Raw genomic sequence first — 27,214 nt, forward strand, 5'->3', positions numbered from 1 at the left:
ACGAACGCCTACATTGTGCGTGGTGATGGATATTACAGTTATTTCTTTCTCATTAACAAGCTCTTACTGGGCAGCTCAGTGGTACACTAAAAACAAAATAGTTTTAATTAATTTGATTCTGTAAAAATGTTTTAAAATGTCTTTTAAAACCGCAATTTCTTTTTTAAACGTGTAAAATGTAAATAAAAAATAATGTGATGATTTGCAGTTTCAGAAACTGATATTTTATACACAATAGAATAATAGAAATCATATAATCATACATGTTTCTAATGAGAAAATTACAATTTTCAGGAAAAAGTAAGGCCATTTCTAGGCAGCAACACATTTCAAAAAGGTTTGGACAGGGTCGTGTTTACTAATGCACAGTATGTCCTCTTTGTATAACAATAGCCTATGAACTTAGATGAGTGACGAAACCTTTCTCCCATTGCAAACACTACGTCCAGATGAACAGAATCAACCTTTTGGGATTTACTTACCTGGATGATTGAGCATGCATCAGGACAAAAGCCTATGAACATCTGAAAAGAGCGATCAGCTGGACTTCTGCGAGAGGAATGTCCCTTCCTTGCCTTATATAAGATTCTAGCTGCTTAATTGCTCTGGGTCTTCTTTGCCAAATGTTTAGAGTTGTAGAAAGGTCTGGTAGGCCACTTCAGCAACCACATTCTTCTAAAATGAAGCCATGCTGTTGTAATAAAAGTGTGTAGTTTAGCATTGTCTCACTGAAATACGGAAGGGTTTCCCTGAAAAAGACATTATCTTGATGAGACCACTCTAAATGCTCTAAAAGGCATTGACAGTCCAAATCAAGTCTAAGAAATGTCTTTGTCAACACCTTTTCAGGTACAGTGGGGCAAAAAAGTATTTAGTCAGCCACCGATTGTGCAAGTTCCCCCACCTAAAATGATGACAGAGGTCAGTAATTTGCACCAGAGGTACACTTCAACTGTGAGAGACAGAATGTGAAAGAGAAAAAAAAAAAAAAAAAAAAATCCATGAATTCACATGGTAGGATTTGTAAAGAATTTATTCGTAAATCAGGGTGGAAAATAAGTATTTGGTCAATAACAAAAATACAACTCAATACTTCGTAACATAACCTTTGTTGGCAATAACAGAGGTCAAACGTTTACTATAGGTCTTTACCAGGTTTGCACACACAGTAGCTGGTATTTTGGCCCATTCCTCCATGCAGATCTTCTCGAGAGCAGTGATGTTTTGGGGCTGTCGCCGAGCAACACGGACTTTCAACTCCCGCCACAGATTTTCTATGGGGTTGAGGTCTGGAGACTGGCTAGGCCACTCCAGGACTTTCAAATGCTTCTTACGGAGCCACTCCTTTGTTGCCCGGGCGGTGTGTTTTGGATCATTGTCATGTTGGAAGACCCAGCCTCGTTTCATCTTCAAAGTTCTCACTGATGGAAGGAGGTTTTGGCTCAAAATCTCACGATACATGGCCCCATTCATTCTGTCCTTAACACGGATCAGTCGTCCTGTCCCCTTGGCAGAAAAACAGCCCCATAGCATGATGTTTCCACCCCCACGCTTCACAGTAGGTATGGTGTTCTTGGGATGTAACTCAGTATTCTTCTTCCTCCAAACACGACGAGTTGAGTTTATACCAAAAAGTTCTACTTTGGTTTCATCTGACCACATGACATTCTCCCAATCCTCTGCTGTATCATCCATGTGCTCCCTGGCAAACTTCAGACGGGCCTGGACATGCACTGGCTTCAGCAGCGGAACACGTCTGGCACTGCGGGATTTGATTCCCTGCCGTTGTAGTGTGTTACTGATGGTGACCTTTGTTACTTTGGTCCCAGCTCTCTGCAGGTCATTCACCAGGTCCCCCCGTGTGGTTCTGGGATCTTTGCTCACCGTTCTCATGATCATTTTGACCCCACGGGATGAGATCTTGCGTGGAGCCCCAGATCGAGGGAGATTATCAGTGGTCTTGTATGTCTTCCATTTTCTGATGATTGCTCCCACAGTTGATTTTTTCACACCAAGCTGCTTGCCTATTGTAGATTCACTCTTCCCAGTCTGGTGCAGGTCTACAATACTTTTTCTGGTGTCCTTCGAAAGCTCTTTGGTCTTGGCCATGGCGGAGTTTGGAGTCTGACTGTTTGAGGCTGTGGACAGGTGTCTTTTATACAGATGATGAGTTCAAACAGGTGCCATTCATACAGGTAACGAGTGGGGGACAGAAAAGCTTCTTACAGAAGACGTTACAGGTCTGTGAGAGCCAGAGATTTTCCTTGTTTGAGGTGACCAAATACTTATTTTCCACCCTAATTTACGAATAAATTCTTTACAAATCCTACCATGTGAATTCATGGATTTTTTTTTCACATTCTGTCTCTCACAGTTGAAGTGTACCTCTGGTGCAAATTACTGACCTCTGTCATCATTTTAAGTGGGGGAACTTGCACAATCGGTGGCTGACTAAATACTTTTTTGCCCCACTATATACACAATTAGCAATTAAACCCAGGCTACACCCAAAGACTTCTGCATTGCCACTGTCAAAAAAGTTAAGGGTTGATGAGGTGTGTGACTTCTCACAGCAACCAGGTTCTGAAATGAAACCTCCTGGTCAGCCTAGGTGGGGCCTTTTTTAATGGGGTTGTCCCTTTGGTTGGGTGGGGTATCTCTGGATGCAACAGGTTCCACCCACAGTCCAAAGACATACATGTTAGGTTAACTGTACAAGAATGTGTGGACTGACAACCTGTCTGTGGTGTAAGATGCCATTTGTTCGTTTGTTTTTTAACTGAGATTCATTCCACTGACTGATAGTTTAGATGCATGGCCACAAAAAAAATTGAGATTTGTCAACTTTCTCCTGATTTTTTGCTTACGTGTTTTTTTGAGGGGTTAGGTTGTTATTATAGGTGAAGATGACTGATAGAAGGCAAAAAAGGTGAGCGCAGTGCAAAGCTGTGACTCAGAAATCTGGAAAGTGGAAATTTACTAGAAATTTGGGAACATTTGTATCCGTGAAGCCCACGAGGTACATTCTACAATTGTTAATATGTGATCTATGCATAATGTTATCTTAGATTAACTGCACTATGCAGTTGTTCATCACAGATGTTCTCAGGTGTATTTGTATATGTGCAAAAGCGTAGATCAGTCTGCAGTGTTAAATCTTTTCATTGGATTGTTAGATTGTTGTTGTTTTTTTTGGGTGATGACACGACGTAATAAAATTGATATATTCAGATATGCAACAAGATCCTTGACTTGAAATCGAAAAGTCATTCTGTGGATTTCTCTCTATTAAAGACCTATACTCATGTCCCAATCCATCAAAAAACATAATTGCTGTAAGACCTTCATCATTTCAGCAACTCGGGAAGCTTGGTGGGAAATCAATAAGATCACCAACCACTCATTTAATCCATGTAAACTCATGGCAATGTGGATTTCTTAATCAATAAGACCACGTAAAGCAAAGGAATCATTCAAATGTACTGTACTATCTATATGAACTAATACATATCTCATATCTTAATAAAGCATTTAAGAATAATGTACAATTTATATAAAACAATTTTTCATTCACTTCAATTTACTTTTGACTCCACAAGAACTAATGTTGCTCCACATCGAGACTTTATAAACAAAATATCAGATGAGTTCAAGGTTGTGATTTATTGCGTACACATGTACCCCAACTGTCTATAAGTGTTTACCATCAGGAAACCTTTGGCCAGCTACATCAGAGCAACATCAGAGCTTCCTCACTAATAACAATAATACAGCTTATAAATTTAACTGTACCTTTACAACATGCTTTAGGACAGGGGTGTCAAACTCCAGGCCTCGAGGGCCGGTGTCCTGCAGGTTTTAGATGTGTCCTTGATCCAACACAGCTGATTTAAATGGCTAAATGACCTCCTCAACATGTCTTGAAGTTCTCCAGAGGCCTGAAAATGAACTAATCATTTGATTCAGGTGTGTTAACCCAGGGTGAGATCTAAAACATGCAGGACACCAGCCCCCAAGGCCTGGAGTTCGACACCCCTGCTCTAGGAGGAAGAATATGAGTACTTCTCCAGTCTCCACTGTGACGTCAGAAACACTGTGAGATATCAGATTCACTGATTCTCTATTCATCGCATATTAAATCTAGGTAATACATTTCTGCAAACTTAAAAGCTGTCAATGACTCATTCTTTCCTCATGTAGTGGCGAATGGAAAATATAAAGCAACCATCTGCTTCACTGTTGACACAATTCACAGGTCAACAGTATAAGTCAACAATAAAAATGTTTAATGCACTTGTAGAAATGAATGGAAGTGATGATGATTAATGTTTGATCAGACACGCCAAATCGCTCAAAGCTAAACCTGAGATAAGAATTTCTCAGAAATTTGCATTTAATTCCTTCTTGCTGCCCCAAATATTTTCAGCTTAAGCTTTCAGAAAAAAGTCCTTTATGAAACCAGCTCTTAACTAAACAAATATACACTAGAAGTTTAGCAGCACTAATAAATTACTATTTCTTAAAGCAGAACCTGATTTACAAGATAGAAAGCAGTCTGTCAGTCTGCCATTTCTTTATATTTTTGTTTTATTTCTTTATACCATTCAAATTAGCTTGAAAGTCAATATCTGGTATGACCACCTTTATTTTTCAACACAGCCTGAACTCTCTTAGGTAAACATCTTGTAATTTCTTTAGGTAGTCTTCGGGAATATGGACATTTCTTGATGGCCATTCAAAGCTCGTCTTTGGATGTTGGCTGACTTTTGTTCTGTTGTCTGTTAAGATCCCATGTTGCTTCAGTGATGTTAAGGTTCAGGGTCTGGGGAGGCCAGTCCATGAGTGATAATACTCCATTGTTTTGTTATCCATGTCTCTTTTGGATTTTGTTTTGTTTGTTTTTTTTACTGCATAGGCCTTTTGGGATGATTGTCATGCTGAAAAATGAAGCCAGTCAGAGGTGTCCAGATGGTATTGCATGGTGGATCAAAATCTGATGGTACATTTGTGTTCATATTTTCATTATTTCTGACAAGAGGTCCAACACCACTGGCTGAAATGAAGCTCCAAATTATTGCAGCGCTTCCACCATGTTTTACAAATGGCTGCAGACACTCACAGCACGCACCACTCTCCTGACCTCCTCCGTAGATATCGACAATGATTTGAACAGCTCAGTCATTTCTATTGTGTGCTCCAGTAGATTTTCATAATGTACAGACTGTGATCAGCTGACCTGTTCTGCTGCTGTTCTGCTGCTCTAATTCAATAAGATGTAAGAAAATGTTTCATGAGTTGTCTTGGTTGATTTCCATCTTATACACTGACAGTATACTGACCAAACTGTCTTTATACTAGATAATAAATATAAAGTTGAACAAATACATCTAAAGGTTTTTTATTATTTAGAGCGCACAAAAAGGTTTTCAGACACTTATGATATCTCAGGCTTTAAAGAGAAATGTGCTCACATGAATAAAAACGTAAAACAATCATAATCCTCTGCATGCTTGTCAAAATAAATATCTGTATACAATTTACAACACAAGAGTCTTAAAAACTTAAATATATATAAATATTGTCTGATACAAAATATACGAAACAGCTGAATATCAGGAATACTGAGACCTGTAAGCGTCAGCATCATATAGCGTTTACATCTAAAATCTTACACAGTTTGATGAATGAGATCCCTCCAAACATCATTCATTTCTTCATGCTGTTTGTTGTGATATCTGTACGACAATGATACGAGGAGGTACGTCACCCGCCAACAACTACTGCTAAAATATCACTAATTACTGTAAGAAAAAGCTTAACAAGGCAGGCTTCTGAAACAACATCTCATTATCTGATACAACATCAGGTCCTCAATCCTGTACTAAGTAAACTCATCCCAAGCGAGCGCACATCACGTCATGGAGTAGCGTCTTCGTGTAATGTTTCTGTCCCTGAGTGGATTTCAAGACCTGCGGGGCTCAAGTCCATGAGAGAGCTGAGTAAGCATCCTTTGGTTATCGATCACGTTAAGCTGACGAATATAAGTCCAAACGTCAGGGTGGTTCTTGCTTGGCAGTGGTGACTCTGGACCTGATTTAATTGAAAAGATGGGCAGTGTCAGGAAAACAATGCAAGAAGAATTTGTAAGTTCATCATATAGGAACCCAAAATATTTGTGCTTTTTAATAAAATATTTGTGCTGATTGAGTATATCTAAGCTATACGGGCAATCAATATAAAGGGATTAATAGGAAACTGCTGGATAAATGATCGAATATAGATGTTAAAGGTTCAGAGATACCAATAATATACTCCAACTAAACTTTAAAAAGATCAATATTACAGTTTGCTGTCAGTCAGTCAAAACAGGTACTTTTCTTGACCTATTGTGAGAATATTACTTTATTTTTTATTTTGGAAATAAGAAATTAAAATTATGGGAAGCTAGTCGTTGTCAGAATTTCTCCCAATGTGCTTTCTAGAAGAACGGCCTCTTCTGTTAGTTCTATTCCAGCTTGCAGGTTTATTCTAAGATGTAACTAAAAGACATCAAATTAACAGGACATAAAGTCTTTTATTGTTGTTTCCTCATCATACAGATATATTTTGTTTATTTATTTTTATGTTTAATTTTATAAAGTGTCCTTTTGTTGTATTAAGTGCAACATATGTGAAATTAGTACAAAAAAAAAAGAAAACATTTGAAACTTACTGAATCTCTGGCTTCTACAGTATCTCACTATTTTCACTGTGTTAGCTATCATCCGCTGCAAGACAAAGAGCAATGATCAGCAGCAAATATCGCCAATTAGCTGAGAAAAACGAAAAAAGGATTCACAGATGCACAGCAGAGCCTCACCATTTTCTCAAAATTGACCAAACTGTCGATAAATGTTTTGTTGCCCTCATGAGTAAATGTCATGTCTAGAAAAAAAAGGACCAATTGGAAAGTGTTAAAGCTGTTGAAGCAATTCAGCAGCGAAACAATTGTGGTCTACAGGCCAAAATGATAAACTATCATCCAATAAATTGGCCTAACCTTTGATCAACAGGGGCATGAAAGGAATGATGGGAGGCTCCAGTTTGGCTACTGTTAGCCGGTACGCCCTGTGGTTCCTGGACGGATCCTGTGGAGACAGTCATGCTGTGGATCAATCACAGTCTGGACACTAACCTCATATTTTACTCTGATCAGGTGGCTCATCTTAAATTTTTTACTTTGGAGCTTACCATCAAGTTTTCAAATTCCACATAAAACTTCTTGAATTTACTGGGAAGTTTCTGCGAACAAAAACACCAGACAAAAGTTTGCTTGCAGTTAAGTAATTAATAGTTTTCCAAAGACAGACAATGCACAAATACACACCTCCCATGTCTGACTCAGTCTGCAAACAGCCGGGTTACTTAGGCCCATAATGATAGCAAAGAAGGCATTCAGATTTCTGTACTCCTTGCAGCTTTAACAGGAAACATGAAATTAGTGTGGCAAATAAACCAAACTACAAACTGAACTAGAACATGAAATCCACATACTGGGCAGCAATCTTGATAAACTTCTTAAGAAGCTGTACTCGCTTGCTCAGCTGAGGACACAAACACATCTCAGTGATCACCCAAAACTGAATTTCATTGAACCTCCTCAGGAACAGGTCCAGGTTCACAGTGGTTTTCTTCACATATTGTCTCCCAAATGTGTGATAGATGAGTTCAAGCTGCAAGATGCAGAAGAAAAACAACTGATTTTCATGTAAAATAAGCAAGTGAAGTAACTGAATATTTCATACCAATAAATAAAAGAAGATATATATTCAGCTCTTCTAATCAGACTCAGTTGCTGTTGAATACCTCATGTACACAGTGGAAAAGTTCCCAGTCATAGGAAGTCATGTGGTAAGCCACGTCCTTAGAGCTCATTAACTCAAAGCTGGCCAGTGATCCTGTAGAGGGACCCTCCTGCTCAGGTAAAGTGGTCTCCAAAGCATGAAAAACACATTACATTTATAAAACAGAGACTGAAAGCTGAATTAGGTAACTAACTGTCATTTCTATCAATTTGATGGAGTGTTTAAAGCCAACTGGTTGGGAGTGTAGATGAGTTCATACACATGACGTGTTGGGTGATATTGATATAGTGTACAGCTGGGGTTGGAGCTGCAGCTGATCTACATGTTAATATGCGAGTTTCTCATGTAAATGTAATTTGTAACACACCAAAGAATCCAACTGGTCCCTCCGACACACAAACAGCCGTCCATTAATGCTGAGTGTGGAGAACACCGACATATCACTGGGCTTAAAGATGGTTTTCTCTGCAAAAGGAAGACCATAACACACAAAGGTTAAAAAAATGAATGGAAAACATCCATTTGTCTACCTTTTTCACTCAGACTGAAAAATAATAACCATTAGATGGCTTGCCAAAAGATTTTAGAATAGGCATGCAGGTGCTCAGTGCCCTATTTAGTTGTTACTTTTTTCTATTTTTAGCATGAGGATGAGATTTTCTTGACATTTTTCACACCTTATGTGATCCCAAAACATTTCCTCCAATTCTTTTTTAAACATTTGTCCAAATAATGAAAGAATTAATACCATCAGAATTATTTGGCATGTATAAACTTCAGAAATCAAATAGTATTTTCTTTGCAAACATGTTACCATGCTGACATTGGATATTTACTGCTGTATGTAGTATCAAACAACCAGAATAACCTGTCTTTGTCTGCATATGCTTTTTTTTTAAAATATATATATCCAGGTGATTAAAACTTTAGTTTTGCTGTAGTGTATTTGATAGAAAACACTGCATACATTTGGACCCTTGACCATCCATGTTTATAGACCACAATTTAGAGGTTCAAGCCAAAATTAGTAATTATTAATTTATGGCTGTCTTCTAGTGTGCATTCGTCCTGAATCCCTCTACTCTCCTCTTTTTCCTCTCACCCTCATCTGGTCATAATAAATGGCTGCCCCTCCCTGAGGCTGCATCTGCTAGAGGTCTCTTGCTGTTAAAAGGACGTTTTTCTTTCCCACTGTTGCCAAATGCTTGTTCATAGTAGCGGTCTTCTTTCTAATATTCTAGAGGCTTTACCTTACAGTATAACTATTGTTGCGAATTGGCACTACTAATTTGAATTGAAGTCATGCTTCGAAACTTTTGGAACAGATGGCATGAGCATGAATTCAGGCTGCGGTTTGGGGAAGGCCTCAGACAGAACTGTAAGCATGTTCTTATGAGAGGTGAATGAACTGAAAAAGGGAAGCATGGAAACGAGAACAGCTTGTAGTACCGGCCCTCTCTATATTACAAACAGACAAAGAACTGGAAGGTGTATGTATGAGGTGTGCTCCTGGTCCTGAAATTCAGATAAATTGTGCTTATTTATTTATTTGTTTTTATATATCTAGACACAATATTTCATGAAGTGTTATCCAAATGCATTACCAATAAAAGACTAACATCATATTTGCTAGCTTACTTGGTTAAAACACCTTTAAACTCTCTAGCAGCAGCAATAGCCTGCGGACTTGTTCCTATAAACTTAACAGACCTGATCCCATAAACCTGGCTGTCTTTCTTTGAAAGTCATGCCCAGATTTTTCTTGGCAGAAATATTCAAACTCAACCAGCCTGATTGTAGATCATTAGTGCTGCTTTCAGGTCTCACCAGATGCACTGTTGGGTTTAAGTTTACAGATCAGACGCACAATAATCATTCAAACTCATGACTACAACTTTGTGTATGCACAAAGGACGAAAAGTGCATACACATTCTTTTCATTAGATTCATGAAGCTGCTCTAACACAAAGACTTCTATAAGTGTCAACCTAAAATTTACCACATGTACCTCTTGTTTTTTTTCTCATCTTTATCCATTTACTAAACAGGGGAAGATGTGCATTTTGCCTAACCAGAGACACGGAGAAAACAAAACAAAAAAGGTGTCTTTGGTGTCAGTACCTAACAAAGAGAAGAAAGGCTACTGAAGAATAAAAAAGTAATGCAGGTTGAGCTGTGAAGTTCATACCAAAGGACTCTGGCAGAGGTAAAAATAAACAGTCAGACTACAAACAAAAAGAAGCACAAAAGCACATCGGTTCACAGAAAAAAAGCAGATCATTATGCAAGGCTCCAGTGATTTTAGCACCAACACTGGCTACAAATATTATTAACATTAATGAAAGGACTGATACAATTAGATAGTAAATTTGCAGTGAGGTTTGTGAATAATAAATAGTTCATTTTAATATAGCTAGGTTTGCTAAGAATAGTCTGCTTTCTTTTATGATAAGTCCCGTCATGCTTTTTAAAATCTCCATTTCACATATGGTGGCGGAGGGCTTTCGCTTTGGTGGCCTCAGAATCTCATCTCTGATTTTTGCAGATGATGTGGTTCTGTTGGCTTCATCGGGTGAGGGCCTCCAGCTCACACTGGAACGGTTCGCAGCCGAGTGTGAAGCAGCGGGAATGAGGATCAGCACCTCCAAATCTGAGGCCATGGTTCTCAGCCGGAAAAGGGTGGAGTGCCTACTCCGGGTCGGGGATGAGTTCCTGCCCCAAGTGGAGGAGTTCAAGTATCTCGGGGTCTTGTTCGCGAGTGATGGGAGAAGGGAGCCGGAGATCGACAGACGGATTGGGGCTGCAGCTGCAGTAATGCGGACGCTGCACCGGTCCGTCGTGGTGAAGAGGGAGCTGAGTGTAAAAGCGAAGCTCTCAATTTACCGGTCGATCTACGTCCCTACCCTCACCTATGGCCACGAGCTGTGGGTAGTGACCGAAAGAACGAGATCGCGGATACAAGCGGCAGAAATGAGCTTCCTCCGAAGGGTGGCTGGCCTCTCCCTTAGAGATAGGGTGAGAAGTTCGGCCATCCGGGAGGGGCTCAGAGTAGAGCAGCTGCTGCTCCACATCGAAAGGAGCCAGCTGAGGTGGTTCGGGCATCTGACAAGGATGCCCCCTGGGCGCCTCCTGGGTGAGGTGTTCCAGGCATGTCCCACCGGGAGGAGGCCCCGGGGCAGACCCAGGACACGCTGGAGAGATTATATCTCTCGGCTGGCCTGGGAACGCCTTGGTATTCCCCCGGATAAGCTGGAGGAGGTGGCTGGGGAGAGGGAGGTCTGGGCCTCTTTGCTTAGGCTGCTGCCCCCGCGACCCGGCCCCGGACAAAGCGGATGAAGATGGATGGATGGATGGATTTCACATATGGCTTGGCTCACTTTCAAAAAAAGTCTGATTTATTCCAAAATTCATTCTTTATAAATATAATTTTATGCGTGGGGAAGAGAATTTTTTAGCAGGCACAGTTTATAAATGAGACCAAAGGAGCTTTTCTTTGGTATTGTTCTTTTACCAGCCTGAGATCCTGAGTAGCCTGGAAAAAAGTTTACTTGATACCGACCAGTCTCAATGCCCTGCAGGAAAACAACCCCACAGCACTGTTTCTGACTGCAGAGATGGTATTAATGACATGATGCCTAGTTTCATCCACACATTGTTGGGAATTATTTTTTTTAAATCCAGCATTTAGGAATAATAGAGGATGTTGCACTCATGGGTACTTTCAATGCAGCATAATTTTCTTGTGTCCTTTGCTTGATCTGTTCCTTGATGACATCTCTACCTCATAGTTTTATTTTTTCCTTCTAACACAGTTGTCCTTTTGTATCTTTTCTTTTTTGTCAGTGGATCCGACACAGTTGCACAGGCACCGGAGAATAACTTCAAAACCTGCTTTGCTTTTTCATTGCGGATAACTATGTGTACATTTGTGACTATAAAAATAAATATATCGATTTTAGGATCCAGAAAAACTTTCTGGATGCTCTTTATGAGCCTTGTGATAATCCACTCCAAATAAGAGCAACCTCAGCTTTGTTGACTTGCCACTGGTAAGGAAAGTCCAGGTCAAGTTCAGAGGAAGGCAGAGCTGCATTAGTACTTTCTGGCGGACACAAATATCAGTACATTAAAGAGCAGCCACTTGAACCAACAGCTTTCTGCTGAATGTAATGAGGAAAACTGAGCTCAGGTTATTTCTTGGGCCACTTCAAGGCCATTCTTTAGCCCCTAATAAAGCAGCCTATTACCGTCACCAAACTCACCGCAAAAGGTCACACATCACCCAGAAAGACTTAATACATCACCCGGCTTTAGCTCTACCTTTTGTCATCTCCAATCATTTGACAAGTAACTGCCGTTGCTCTCACCTCCTGCCGAACTGAGGCCGACCAGGAGCAGATCCTCCGCTGACCCCAGCTTGTCAGCCACAGCACCGATAACCTCCCTGACTGAAGCGGCTACAGGGACCCGGATTGTGGTGTAGGTGTGGTCACAGCAGTAGACTTTGAACAGGACTGAAGGAATGAATTAGAACAAAAATAAGACTGTAAACAAGAAGGAATGGTGGCATGGTAAAGTAGCAAGGAAGAGAAAAAGGCAAGATGTTACTATAATACACTAAATGGCCTTAAAGAGACCAAAACATTTATCCAAATTAGCACAGCTACCACAGAGATAGAGAGAGAGACACCCACAACCTCTCGCATCCTCATCCTCACAACTAATTTAAAGTCACCAATTAACCTAACAAGCATCTCTTTGGACTGTGGGAGGAAACTGGAGCACCCACACATGTATATTCTGCACAGAAAGGCTCCAGCTGAGCGAGGTGACAGCGCTAATCACTGCACCACTGAACTGCCCCTAAACAAATTATTTAAATCAGTACAAAGAACAAAAACCAAACCAAGAACAACAATTTTCAGTGTGTCTTTTGGAGATTGGAGAGATGACCTGAAGAACAAGCGGTACCAAATCATCATGCTTTAACAGAAAACATCCTTTGAGTTTATGAGTAGCGAACCTCTGTCGCTATTTCAAAATACTGACTATCGCTATCACTGCATGATAAAGAGTTCCAAATAGATAGCTGAATGTGACAGACAGCAGCCCAGCTATCCATGTTTATGATAACCGGAGAGTGGATGTTCATCCACAACTCACTTTCATCGTTACTCCTGATGGGCTGACGTTTCTGAAGCTTCTCCTCTCCCACACTGAAATGCCGCAGCAGGACTTTGTGCTGTGTGGGAATTTTAGGTTCACAGTTTAGGTTCACAGATGTTTGAAAAAACACGAACTTTAATTTGGAACAGAAAGAGTCGGTCTTATACCTTTTTCTGTGAGGATCTGGCATCTTCAGCACTGAAGAATAAAATAAAAATATTATAAAAAACAGTTAATGACTCTTTAGTTAAGTTTGATCGTTATCTAAAGAGCCTTTCTCCTTTAAATTCTCAACACTAACCACATACAGCACCTTTCATCCATATCAAAACCTAAAAACAAAAAAACAAAGCTCTGACTTACTTGCGTTTTACAATTCTTTCCAGTTCTGTTAGTTGATCCCTGAGGGCAGGAAAGGCTTTGGCATCATTAGATACTGCCATGAAAAACTCCTGAAAAACACAGCAAGCTCTGAGCAAAACAATGATTCAGAAGAACTAATTAAAACTCATTTTAACATACAATTACAAAGGTTTTTTTGAGTTTTTCTCAAGCACCACACCACATTAACTTAGCATATCATCAAGAATCATAAGTCCTTTCATTTAATAAGAGTTTATATATATATATATACAGTATATGTATATATATATATATGTATATTCTAATGCTCACATCTATAATAAATGCACATTTAAAATTGCAGTTTCAGTGATTTTGATTTTCTGACATGTGTCTGTTTATTTGTAGTGAGGAGAGAGTGCAATTAAACTTAGCAGAAGGTGCAAACACCTTGGATAACTGCAAAGGTATGTGTTTACAGTTGTAAATAATTAATATCAACCATGAAACAAAAGAGTGGCTGTCAGCATTATAGCTGTGGATATTCTTGGATTTGAACATCATGCACTCACACATAAATCTGATTTTCTATCAATTTATCAGTTATGGTTAGTGGTGTGGCGCCTTCGCTTTATTAAAACATTTCAAAATCTTATCATTATCAAGAATCAAAGAATCTAAGAAGATGATTAACAATTAATTGTTTTTAAGTAAAGCAAACTGATTAGGAACACATCTGAAACACTGGAACAAGTCTTGGTCAGAGCTGCAGACGGTTCTGCTGTTGTGACTATTCTGTACCTATATCAGAGGTTAGAACAACCTTCATATATGTTTAGGCTGACCTCCAGAAACAACCCTGAGACATCCTCTTCCTGCAGGTGATCCCCATGTACGGCAGCCCAGTGCATCACCAGCCGGATCACCCTGCGCTTGTTATTAAGCGTGTAGTCCAGCTTCTCCTGTTCAGATCCCTGCGAGGCCTGGGCATGGTAGCTGCACAGCAGTTAAAGATTGAAACAATGTAGCTGCAGCAAACCAGTGAGCTCTATGTTTTCAGGTTCACAGGAATGGTAAAGAACATTAAAAAAAAATTAGGGAACATAATGCTGAAAGGATATTGGGACATCAACACCGGACACAGCTGACTGTTGGGTATGAAGACACAGTGCATGAGCACAAAGTCATCTAAGGCTGAGTCTGTAACAAAAAAAGAAAGACGCTTATGTCAAACACCTGTGTAGCCGGTGAAAGAGAGCATCAAAGAGTAGCATCGGGCCTTGATCCTCGCGGCCCCGTCTGTGTCACCTCTGCCGACGAATGAAAACCATATGTATCCACGCAAGCGAGAGTAATTAGATCAGCCCTGTGATGTGTGGCTAATTATAGGCAAGAACAAACGGGTCAGTGCAGAACAGTCGGCAGAGGACAGAGGAGAGAAACAGAGCCGGCGAGGGCGGAGGAGAATGTTGCATAGGTGACAACTCTCCACAATAAATGATCATCGGATTGACAGGCCGTGTTAGATGGCACTAATTCGACACATGGGATGTGTCATGGTGAGCAGTACCTGACTCTGTGAATTGAGAATCCAATCGCATCATTTCAAGGAGGTGCTCCAAAATCTTCTCCGGCGTCCCAGACATTACGTTGTATCTGCAGGAAAACAGAATAAAACACACCCTTCACTAATCAAGAAACACTGGCTCTTAATGCTTGATGACACAGCTATGGCCCTCGACTGTTCCTTCAACGTGTGTCTGTGATTGCTTCATTTGATAACAATCCTATTTACAATCAGTGTTCTTGGCCAGCTGAAGATGAAGGGGAGTCTGGGCTAAGTGCCACGAGAAAAGCCGAGGGGAGAAAAAAAAATGAGGGGGCATCTTCTACGTGAAGGAGAATCAACACAATCCAGCCTCGGTTGTTTTCATTACTTGATAACAGCATGGCAAGAGGGAGCTACACAAGCAACGCCATGTCTTCCCCACTCATGGGGGAGAACACAGTCTTGACACTCTTACGTTTGAGGAGTGGAGTTGATTAGAGGGCGACCCTAAACAAGTAATTGTGACTTGCCAGGTCTTCTTTTCCCCCTAGGAGCAAGGCCATCATAACCATTAATATGTCTCTCTAGCAACTGTGCTGCAGTGACAGATGCCTCTATTAAGATAATGCTCGTTGGCTGCAGCTCACAGGATTGCTGTGTGTGTGCTGCCTGCATGTTAACTGACTGTTAGCGTCCAGCATTTTTCCTATTGTTCACAAATATAATCACAAGTTCAAAAGTGACCATGAAAGGATCACTCCTGCAGCAACCTGGGATAGTCATGTGATTGGACAAATATATTTTTTTAAAGTTCATACTTATTACTTCAAAGAAAAAGGATGGCTGAAACAATTTTAAATATTTTTAAGTATCAATTTTTCTTTGCTGTTAAATAAAAGCAGCAACTTAATTTATATTGTAACATGAAGACAGTTAAGGATACAAGTTTAACAGACAACTGCCAGAAAGTGCAGCTCTGTACTATACATGCATTAGTAGTGGGAATATTTACTTGTAATGAGAGGAAGAGGATCCCTGGACAGATGTTCGACTGCTGCTGAGGCTCTTCTCTAACACAAGAACGTCCTGACCGTGCTCCTTCAGTCGCACAGTGTTGGCTTCCACATCCTTCATACAAATAAACACAAACACAGTAATGCATTTACTATGGAGACCACTGACCTATGAAAATGTTGTTTCAGTTTATAAAGTCATGTGACCTGATCGACCCAGGTCACCTGCCAGAGGTCACATTTAAACAGTGTTAAACAGTAGTGACGTGTTTGCCAGTACATAAGCAGCTTCGTGAAAAAGTTATTCTTTAGACATGTAAAGTAGCAGTTATTATATAATATTTAAAATTTTTATACATATTTGGATATTTTACTATAAATATATGCTTTTTAATTAATTGTTTTCTTATTATTATTCTTATTATTCATTCCCTATTTTATTTATTTAATATTCAGAACCATCATTGCACTATTTTGAGCCATGCAATAAGCATGCATAAACTATCTGTAATACTAAATTTCAGTACAATTTTTTAATTGTTTGTTTAAGCATTTTTAATAGCATGTTTAATACATTTAATGTGGTCCAAAGAAGCAAATGCAGACCTAATATGATATTCTGTAAATCAATCATACACGTTTAACAACTTTAATAAAATTTGTTTAAAAAAACATGTGATGTCACTCCATCAGTCACTACATGTGTAATTTCAACACATTTAGATGTGCAGACCATCACTACGTAGTTAATCTAGAACAAAAATCTCTGCTTCTATATTCTATTTCAAGCAGGAAATCTATGACGTGTCACAGCTCCCAGATGTTAGTTTACATCCACACCTAATTAACCTCAAATCAGTGAAAGAGGTTATTATCAACATATTTCATATTTAGTGGGATGATTGAGCTAGTGGGTGCAAGGGACTGGCATACGATCACAAAAGATGCATTAAATAACTTTTATGGATGCATTACTACATTTTTGCCAACAGAGGGTGTTGGTGCTTTTTCATTGTTAATGAGATGAGTTTAAACAGACACTAACCCTCAAAATCCTGTTAAAGTCCTCCTTGTCGACTCTCAGGAAATGACAGTTGTCCTCTCGCAGGACAATGGAGGCGGCGCGGGGGGCGTCGTTGACAAGCGCCAGCTTCCCAAAGTCGTCTCCTTCATGAAGAGTGCAAACAACACCCTGTCCAGGACGGCATACTGATCAGTTACTGGGTGATGAATCAACGTCCCGGTCAAAGCAGTATAATCAGTCTGATGTCTCTAGAACTAACATGATTTCACAAGAGGAAAATACCTACTTTTCCATAGATGACAACATTGACTGATCCCTTTAAAATGATGTACCAGGATGTGCCCTCCTCACCCTGATTGAACACTAAGGGAGAGAAGATTTGATTTCATATAGGCTGTCCTTGTTGAATTAATACTGATTGTGTGCTGAGCAAATTCAATCATTAATCAGCATTAACAATGCATCTATTACACATTACTATTTTTATCAGATTACTTACATACTGTTCCTGCCTTTGCATGGGACTCAAAGATCAGCACTCCGGCCAGCTCTCTCTTCACCTGCAGAGGAAGATCAGGAGGATCAACATTAAGAGAAAGCAGCCAAAATAACAGTAAAGGCATGTTGTATGTGTGCAAAGCTTAATATTCCAGCTATTCAATGCAGCACAGGTGTTTAAAAGATTTCTTTAAAACTGAATGTGAGTGAAACGCACAGCAGTCCCACATCACATATCTTGTTTTTTGGTTTGGCTGAATCCGAGCAGCAAGACAAACGGATGATTTTAGTTGTAGAATAATCCCCTGAAGCTATGCAGTACATACTCAATGCCTTGCTTATCCAGCATGTATGTCAAAGTGTTCTTGGACAGGATCAGTGAATGAGTGTTTAATATGCAAGTTTTCATCTTTGCATCATTTTTCTTCACTCTCACCACTCAAATGGGACCAAAAGGTCTAATGAGCCAGATATGATGTTTTTCACCAGGAGAAAGACGTAATTTCAATCTGTGCATTAAGAGAAGGAATAATATGGTCACATAATGCAGGTAAACTGTACTCACAGTGGTGGAGAGGTGTGACAAGGCCTTAATATGAAGCAACTCCTCATAAATGATCTCCAAATCATCCGCTGTCCTTTCAGATGGACTAAAAGACAGAAGATGAAAGAAGTCATGAAACAATCACCCTTTTTATTCCTTTACTGATTTCTGCTTCAGATTCTTACGGTTTCCTCAGGATCATCCTCAGATGGGCATCAGGCCCGATCTGCGAGAGAAGCAGCAAGGTATCCTGTAGCTCCTCTTGGCTCTCCCTTCTTTCGTCTTCAGTGGGGAAACTGGCATCCTCCTGTTCATCGTCCAGAAAGCGGTAAAAAAGGTACTTGTCCTGGAAGCTCAGCTCCTGGTCCACTGCATCACAGAAACACAGCGCAGACAGCGGGCATTCAATTTCAAATCACTGGATCGCGCGCTGCACACGTGCAGACAAACATCACACAGAGCCTCACCGTGGTTGAGAACACCTTCCTCCAGCAGCACCTGCCACATGCCTACAGCCTGAACGCGAGAGTGGACGCATGAGCTCTGCTGCAATTGCCAGTCAACCAGTTCTGTCCCCACACAACACCGCCTAGGAAAGACAAATGCCTATATGAGCTCCTACATTGCTGAGCAGGTACGAAAGATCACTTTGATTTTCTGTTTGTTCTGTGTTTTATGAACTGATTTCCTTTTTCATGATTTTCTGCTGTTATATTTTATTCTCTTGAAGTGCAAACAGGGCTTTGCTATAAAAGAGCTGTCTACAGCTTGTACTGATAGATGTGGTAAATAAAACTGAATATTATGTGAATACATTTAATGTCTTCATAACAAACAAAATTATGAAGATTTCTTAAAATAAATATAACTGATGATTGACAACAAACTATAAATGCAACACTAAGACGTGGTGAACCTTTACATTTACACATCAGGCAAACACAGTTCAACATTATCATTTCTTTGAATCCACTAATGATATTTACTCACCTTTTAGCTCTCACCAGATAAATCTACCTGGCTGCCATTTACTCTAAAGCAGTAGAAGCAAAAAGTGTGTTTACTGCCCTTTTTGCACCTGTCAGTCCAAAATAAGCTCCAGAACATGTAGTGGAGCCTATCCTAGCTGTTACTGAGGGGAGAGGCAGGTTGGCAGTCTATCACGGGGCTAACACAGAGAGAAAAACAACTATTCACACTCACTCTCCCACCTATGGGCTATTTAGAATCACCAAAATAACTGTGGGACTGTGGGAGGAAGCTCGAGTACCGGAAGAGAACCGATGGCCACCCACTGGCTGGGTTTTCATCTGTGCCCCTCTGGTTACAATGCAGATTAGAGTTTCGAGATTTTACCATAAAGTGTTTTCACACCTGCACAACAACCCTGATCTCTTCTGGACATTACCTGGTGAAGCTCCTCAGTCCAATAGCTGTCAGCTCTACTCAGGCAAAACACCATACTAAACCATGTGACACTGGCCAAAGTTCATCCCACACATCCCAGCTTTTGATGTTGGATACTGGCATAAATCCTTAATGTTCTTCAACTGCTTTCTTTGCTTTTAGAGAGTGATAAAAATAGAAAAAAATTAATGAATACACTTTGCTTGAGTGTTTCCATTAAAAAGAAAGGGGTGCCAAATGAAGCTTATGCATAAGTTCAATAAGGGGTCTCACATCTTTCTGTTCCCAGGTGTTGCCAGCTAAATCTAAGCTTCACATCACTTCCACTTTCCCATGCCATCAAGCTGTTTGTGACATCACTGGTCTAGTCCAATCATCTTTCTCCCAGCCTTCTTCAGGCTAATTCACACCGTCTACTTTAAATCTTAAATCATCTCCACCACCAGCGTCTAAACCCGGGGGGGTCCTGCTCTATTCCCTATCACCGCTGGGCTTCTGTTGAAGTCTAACCACCAAATACCTCTATCTAAATCCTCTGCATCAATAAATCATGTTCATCTCTGTCTAATGATCTCTCCTTATTGAACTAACCTGTACGTCTTCAAATGGTACTTCCTGTCTCTGATCATGTGAGGCGCCCTGGAGAGGATGGCGTTCCGGAGAATCTGCCCTGCACGGAGGATCTTCTCGGAGGGGACCTGCACGGTAGAATTTCAGTTAAATCTCAGCACACTGTGGAGTCTGACTGAGTGCAGTGATTGTGTTTACTACCTGAGAAAAGCATTTAGGGTGGGGTTTGGCTGGACTTTGAATGAATGACTTCTGCAAAATAAAGTGAAACATAAAAAAATAAATAAATGAGAGGAGGTGAAATAAAATGCCTCATGCATGACACTGAAACTCAGGATCTACTGATGGCATTACACTGAATCTCACAAAGTGGGTAAAACTGAAGGTTCGCCAAAGAACAAAACAGTCCAGTAATTTGCGATAAAATACATCGGGGAAGAAACAATGTGTCAGAGAGACAAGTCCGGTCTGATGTTTTTCCTCTCACTGTGGGGCCACAGGATCTCATCCTCGCTGTTACTGCATGACTCACAGCTGACATTATGATTTTATTGCATTCAAATTTGATTTTTATTTACTTTTTATTTACTTTCCATACCGTTCCGTTAGCAGAGTCTTGACTGATGCATTCAGTTGCTTTAATGGGACACAGATACTGTGAATTACAGTCTGGGAGTGCTTTTTTGTTGTTGTTGTTGTTTTTGATTTTTCCAGCTGAGGATGGCCATGGGGTGGGCTGCAGGACTTTGACATTTAAAATGCATTCTGAATGCTTCAGAGAGCAGTGCAAGTCATGCATTTATGTGAAAGCTTTAAAGCCTCATCATTTATTTACAAGACATTAGACCACTCAGTTGCCAAAGAAACTGGGCTTATTTATATATGTTATAGTAAATTAATTCTGTCTTTGTTGGTTACATAACAAGAATGCACACTTTCAGTTTCTCTTTTTGTGTAAGAGACCGATTGTGATGTGGCTAAACTCCATAAGTGAACAACGCATGTAGCTCCATAAATCTGCTGTAGTGCAGCGTTATCAACTCAGTGGTCAGGAAATGACAGCAGGAGAGGGGACAGGAACTGTTCGGGATGGAGACGAGAAATCCAGTCACTGTGTTTATATTTAGAGCAACTTTAAACAAACTTCACATTCCACACTTATTTCTGTGCCCCACTGAGGAGGTGAGCAACAGTACAGGATGCTCTTGCGGCCTCATAAAATGAAAAGGTTTCATCCTAAATAGAGACAGAGGAATTACCTTATTCAGAGGTTTGGAGACAACAAACGAGTTGTTGCTTATGTTCTCTTTGTCAGGCAGTCCTGGTGGGGAAAAACAGAGGATGTATGTTAGTCATGAAGGATCTGTAAAGATCGTGTAAAGCTGCAGAGAAAAAAAGACTTTATAATCACTGAGATGTCTGCTAAAGTTATAAGTAAAACACACACACAAGAAGCTTTACAGGGGACTCAAATTTACTATAACAAAAATCAACTAATCCTTGAAAACAAAAAAGTTGCATATACTGTACATGTTCTGTTAGAATTTTTTAATTAAAAATTGCATCCTGAATATTCAGTGGTGGTGTGAAGGTTCTCAGTCACCTCCACCTCCTCTCATCCGAGAAGCTTCTGAAGAATGAGGTGAAACGTCTTCAAGCAACTCAAAGAAGTCCAGACGCTTTTCTTTCCAAGCTCCTTAGACTATTCAATGGTCATTTTTTTTATGCTGAATAATTAGGTTCCTCCATAGACTCTGTAGAATAACTGTCAGTGGTTTGAATGTCAGACTATGTTGGCCTGCATTACTACACTTTCTTCATACTATTTCTTTTTGTTGGACCACCCTGACTTCAGAAGTGCCTTCATTACTCATGGCATACATTCAACAAGGTGCTGATTTTGGCTCATATTGACACGATAACATCACATAGTTGCTGCAGATTTCTCAGCTGGACATCTTTGGTGTTTTTCCAGTTTTGGTGACACTGTGCAAACTGTAGCTTCAGTTTCCTGTTCTCAGCTGACAGGAGTGGCACCACTGTGGTCTTCTGCCGCTGCAGCCCATCTGCTTCTGTGTTCAATGTGCTACATATGCAGAGTTGCTCTTCTGCAAACCTTGGTTGTAACACATGGTTAATTGAGTTACTCTTGCCTTTAAATCAGCTTGAAGCAGTCTGGCCATGTTTCTCTGACCTTTGGTTTCAACAAGGCATATTTACGAAGAGAACTCCCGCTCTTCTACTGACCATTCTCTGTAAACCAATAGTGTAGGTTGTGTCGTTTCTGCCGCTTCTGAAATACTCCAACCAGCCTGTCAAGAACCAACAACCAAACCACGTTCAAAGATGTCTTGAAAATATCTACATGCCTAAAATTGTATCTCATTGTTTCATTTCTTTCTACATTTTATCTGCTCTACTGCCAGCGTGCAAACAACTGTCAAAAATAAAAATAAAAGTACTCACTTTTAGTACAGGATGGAAAAATGTTTACATCCTAACATTTTGTGAAAAAACTCCATACATAGTTGCTTTTACAGTTGGCATCATGGTTTCTGTTTAATATTAATCCTTAAAAAAATAAATTTCCCCAAAGTTCTCCTCACCACAAGTGCAAAAAAGAGTGAAAAACATCTTATATAACCTACTGTATACGTTGTTCAGCCCGGAGGATTTCTGCATTTTATTGAAAGCTTCAGCAGCAGAGAGGGTCATTGCATTTCATGCTAACATTAAAGACATGTACCAGCCTTGCACGGCTTTAGTATGAATTATATTTTTCATGTTATGTGTTTGTATAGAATTTGTGCATGTTTACAGAAGTTAACACATCTGCCCATCATTCTGTTTGCAAAGCTGTGATATCAGTCCGTTCATTCAACCAGGAATGTAGAGTAAAGTGAAAGTTAAACCAAGTGTTAGTCATTTGCCAGGAAAGAAAAATGCTGTTTCTGAACAGAAATATTTTCCATTGTAGTGGCCAAACAAATGCATGCTTAGGTGGAGTGCATGACTGGAGTGAAGGAAACAATGCTGACCTGTTAATAACAAAGTGATTTAAAAGTGCACTGTAAGAAAACAGTTTAAAACATGTTTAATTCATTTGATTTGCTGTGACAGTAACAAAGCGTCTGAGCCTCTGCACAGGAGAGTGCTTCAGCCTCGAGCCGCCGGTGCTTGTGTGACTTATGTCTTTCTGCATCCGTGCATCGAGTTCAGGCTATAAAACCCCTCAGTACTCAACTCTATGCTGCAAAAATACTCAAACCCCAGCTCTTATATTGCTGCAGCAAAGCATGCAGCAACCAAAAAGGCACATCCACTTTTAAAAGCTACAGTAGTTAATAAAATCTTAGCTTTAGGGACTGTAAGTTTGAGGCTGGGAGTTCTTTACAGGAAAATCTTTAAAAAGCATTTTCTTTAAAATATGTCCATCATCATTAAAAATACATAACAATAGACAGTGACCCCAGTGTTGGTAAACCAGCAGACTGTGGATTTATGGACTGCCGTTCATCATTTTTATGATACGTGACTTTGAAGCAAGTTAAGTGCTCTGTTTGAGCAGAGCAAAGTCAATATCAAGTTAGGTTGCAACAGAAAAGCAGAAATGATAGTATCAGCCTCGACACAATGCCAGAGGTTCCAACAGTAATGGAGTTAGTCAGAAAGAAATACAATAAAAGATCCTTTTTATTCGTAGGAGCAGAAAAATTGGTTGTTTGTAAAAACATTTATAAAGTCAGAGGAGCCATTTACTGTAAAATGAAGAATTTCTTCTTCATCTTGATAAACTCTGAAGACAATCAACATACTAACACTGAAGTAAACTGAATCAACTTGAGGACGGCATGACAGCCGAGCAATTAGGAAGCACATCAGCAGTGAGTACTTTTTTTCTGCCTGTACTCTTGCTCCATTTCATTTAGTGAAACGGAGGCGCCCTTTCTCTAAATTTCCTGTCTCTCTACACCGTCGGCCACAAAAATGTTTTATCATTTGTGACATAAAAGCTGCTGAAAGTAAAACAAATCCACAAGCTTTTAAGACTATAACCATCTGTACAAGCTACTGTGTTTAAACGTGTCGGAGCATCAGCACTGCGACATTTTACAGTTGAATGTTAGGATGAGATTTTATGCAAAGTTCAGTGAACGCTTCAAAATCACAGGACAGGCTGTGATTTTGAGGCATTTGTTGATTATGATGGCGTAACTGCTAATAATAACTGACAAAGTTAGGAATGAAATATATAGTTGTTAGGTCCAAACGAGGTCACTTACTGTCTGCGTTACAACCGCTTTCCATGACACCATAGGGTGGGGCGAGTAGTCCAGCCATACAGTGATGATATTTCTATAAAAATAAAAGCACATACCAGTTACACTTATAAATAAAATAATGTTTAATGTAAAGTAAATTGTATAATATATATATAATATGCATCAATAGGAATCAAATAAATGCATACAGGTGGAGTCAATCCATCATTATTACACCAAAACTGAAATTAAAATATACTCTCGATGGCCTTTATTTAGCTGCTTCTGACTCATCAAGATGGCTGATGATCTATGGCAGCAAAAAGATCACAATAACTGGAAAAATACTTAAATGTGTCTCAGGAATCACTCTAGGACTCAAAAATCTATACTTCTTAAATGTCTTTCCATGTTCTTTAGCTCCCTCTTTTCCAGCATTTCCCGTCTCTGCCTCTCATTAATGTGTCGTCTAACAAAGGCAGCACAAGAGGAATAGAAATCACCCCCACTGTCATCACTTGTCTGTAGGCTGTGTGGATAAAATAAAAAGTCAATGAGGGTTTCGGGTGTCTGATGATATTTCATTCTTATTAGTCCTAACATGCAAATGTAAGAACGGTTCAGTGCATAATTATTAAAAATAGGGGAAAACCCCATACAAATACCTCCTGTATGTTGCATATTTCTTTTTGCCACTAAGTACATGTCCATTAATGCTGTTCCAACTGCAGAGAGCCAAAGAACAAGCACAGCAAGACAATACAAGTGTACTTCCCTCGTACCATAATTGTGTCCTGAGGCAGCACAGATATTACATAATGAACATCATACTGCACCCGTGCACTTACAAATGCAATGTTTATGACACTGGAGCACTAATAGGACACTCCAACAGTAACCAGCGAGACAGTTTTTTTTTCAAATTCAGGAATAAAAAACACTAAAAAGATGCATAGAATACCATTTAATTCCAAATTATTTCTGTGATTTTTAAACTAACACTGTTTTCCTAGCAGCATATTACTGTACAAAATGTGTTCAGCTAGCTTTGGAAGTAAAGTATAGTTAGATGGTACAGACAACTACCTTTTAATAACGTACACTTAGCCAGTCACACAGCAGTAGCTTGATGCATTTAGTCATGTAGACATGGTCAAGGTGACCGGCTAAAGTACGATCAGAGCATTTCAATGGGGAAGAAAGGGGATTTAAGGAACTTTGCACATGCCGTGATTGTTGTCGGAAGACGGGCTGAAACTCCAGAAACTGCTGATCTGATGGGATTTTCCCACGCAACCACCTCTAGACTTTAAAGATAATAGTCTAAAAAGAGAAAAGATTCAGTGAGCAACAGTTCTGCTTTGAACTGATAGGAAGGCAGCAGTAATTCAAATAACCATTTTTAACATGCAATGTATGCAGAAGAGCATCTCTGAAAGTACAGCAGAAGACCACACCAGGTCCATACACAGTGTATACCTTCTGATGGCTGCTTGCACCAGGTTAATGTGCCACAAAATTCAGATTAACTCAGGCTTTATTTTTGAATATGACAATGATTTCACTGTATGCGAGTCACCTCCATAGTCAGCGGAGCTTCAATAGAGCACCTTTGGGATGTGGTAGATTCTCATCATGGACATGCAGCTGAAGAATCTGCATATCTGAAAATCTCTGAGGAATGTTTCTTTGTTGTTCCACAAAAAACTAAAGCATATCTGAAGACAGAATTGGGTTGAACTGGTACTAAAAAGGTACAAATAATAAAGCATTGAGTGAGTGTGCATTTGTTATCGTATTTTAAACTTTGTCAATCAAATAACGAGATCTGCATACATAAATACATCACTCCAACACAGCTGATTGTTAAAATTATATTTTCTTAATGGGAATTTGCCAAGTAGAGTGACAACTCAAGATTAATATGGGGTGAAAGACAAACAAAAACTGATTATGTGCTGCAGCCACTGCGTACTAGGTCAATAAAAAGCTGATTGAGGACCACTTAGTGCCAGACCAATTTTCCCCACCATCCTATCTTCTGGTCAGTGGAGACTGAATGAAGGCAAGAACTCTAGAGCCCTTTGTTCCTCTGATGGCAGCGTACTCAGAGGTCATGCTTTAAACTCAATTCTGCACTCTGAAGTCAGTTAATCACTTAAGCAACCCCTCAGTGGCACACAACCTTTTCCCTCAAGCCTTTTAGATATACCTCAGTGGCCTCAGATTGTAACTTGACTTGTTGCTCACCAAGATACTAAAAGATATAAGCTCTCCAAGCTCCGATTTTGATAATGTGCCTGCTGTGAACATGCAAAACAAGATATTTAATTTTAAATTAATCAATGCAAAAGCAGTGATTCAGTCAGAGTCCGGCAATTCTATCAATCTTGGCTGACAATTAAAGGATTTAGGATTAAACTGAGGCACGCATGAACAAATGAACTCAATCCCTCTGAGCCAGTAAAGCCATGCTCCCTGAGGGACTGAATGCAGCAGATGGGATGGGAGCGTTGTTTTCGAGGGGGATTAGGACCGCTGTCAGGTGTGTAAAAAGCAATCAGTTTCTATTTTATTCGTAATGACGTCTTTGACTCTTGTGATACACAACACGATATTTTCTGCAGGGAATTGTTTTAATACCAGCTCACTGTAACCTGCCATGTTTTCAGGACTGTCTAACCTTTTGCCTGTATAAAAACTGTCTTTGTTTTATTTTAAAACATCAGGCATGTAATAATAAAATCTTTTAAGTCATTAAAAAAGAAGTTTCTCACTCGGATGTCATTTTTTATCATCATTCTTCACTCAGTTTCTTCTGGTTTGATGGTATATTAAATGAAAAAAAAACATATTCATTTTTTCATAAAAGTCTCGGATGGGAAAATTAGTTCAAAATGTATATCATTTTCTTTTATTTAATAAATCAATTTTTTTCTTTTTTGTAAATGCATCAAATAGTAATAACAGTTAGTTGTGGTTTTGCTTTTAAAAA

General features: G+C 39.6%; 1 protein-coding gene across 4 annotated transcripts in view; it reads right to left on the reverse strand.

The window, feature by feature from the left end:
• Positions 1-4,021: 4,021 nt before the first annotated feature.
• The window catches only part of rapgef4a (Rap guanine nucleotide exchange factor 4a), a 39,764-nt gene continuing 16,571 nt past the window's right edge, over positions 4,022-27,214 (reverse strand). For 2 of the 4 annotated variants that reach the window (XM_040028099.1, XM_040028100.1), the window contains exons 2-28: positions 24,241-24,313; positions 21,217-21,278; positions 20,159-20,209; positions 19,979-20,085; positions 18,448-18,569; positions 18,166-18,349; positions 18,002-18,086; positions 17,438-17,498; positions 17,225-17,301; positions 16,960-17,106; positions 15,914-16,029; positions 14,923-15,008; positions 14,474-14,552; positions 14,198-14,348; positions 13,374-13,462; positions 13,178-13,208; positions 13,008-13,086; positions 12,212-12,358; positions 8,212-8,309; positions 7,846-7,971; positions 7,534-7,712; positions 7,367-7,457; positions 7,231-7,281; positions 7,040-7,127; positions 6,860-6,924; positions 6,713-6,767; positions 4,022-6,090 (exon numbers count right to left, since the gene is read on the reverse strand). In XM_040028099.1, coding sequence (XP_039884033.1) covers positions 5,963-6,090; positions 6,713-6,767; positions 6,860-6,924; positions 7,040-7,127; positions 7,231-7,281; positions 7,367-7,457; positions 7,534-7,712; positions 7,846-7,971; positions 8,212-8,309; positions 12,212-12,358; positions 13,008-13,086; positions 13,178-13,208; positions 13,374-13,462; positions 14,198-14,348; positions 14,474-14,552; positions 14,923-15,008; positions 15,914-16,029; positions 16,960-17,106; positions 17,225-17,301; positions 17,438-17,498; positions 18,002-18,086; positions 18,166-18,349; positions 18,448-18,569; positions 19,979-20,085; positions 20,159-20,209; positions 21,217-21,278; positions 24,241-24,298 — 2,613 coding nt within the window. In that variant the 5' untranslated portion in view covers positions 24,299-24,313 and the 3' untranslated portion in view covers positions 4,022-5,962. The remainder of the gene's footprint in view (positions 6,091-6,712; positions 6,768-6,859; positions 6,925-7,039; positions 7,128-7,230; positions 7,282-7,366; positions 7,458-7,533; positions 7,713-7,845; positions 7,972-8,211; positions 8,310-12,211; positions 12,359-13,007; positions 13,087-13,177; positions 13,209-13,373; positions 13,463-14,197; positions 14,349-14,473; positions 14,553-14,922; positions 15,009-15,913; positions 16,030-16,959; positions 17,107-17,224; positions 17,302-17,437; positions 17,499-18,001; positions 18,087-18,165; positions 18,350-18,447; positions 18,570-19,978; positions 20,086-20,158; positions 20,210-21,216; positions 21,279-24,240; positions 24,314-27,214) is intronic. The other 2 variants (XM_040028097.1, XM_040028098.1) reach the window with 2 other exon arrangements.

Source organism: Simochromis diagramma, unplaced genomic scaffold (genome assembly GCF_900408965.1).
Source record: "Simochromis diagramma unplaced genomic scaffold, fSimDia1.1 OVJJ01000343.1, whole genome shotgun sequence".
Taxonomy (NCBI): domain Eukaryota; kingdom Metazoa; phylum Chordata; class Actinopteri; order Cichliformes; family Cichlidae; genus Simochromis; species Simochromis diagramma.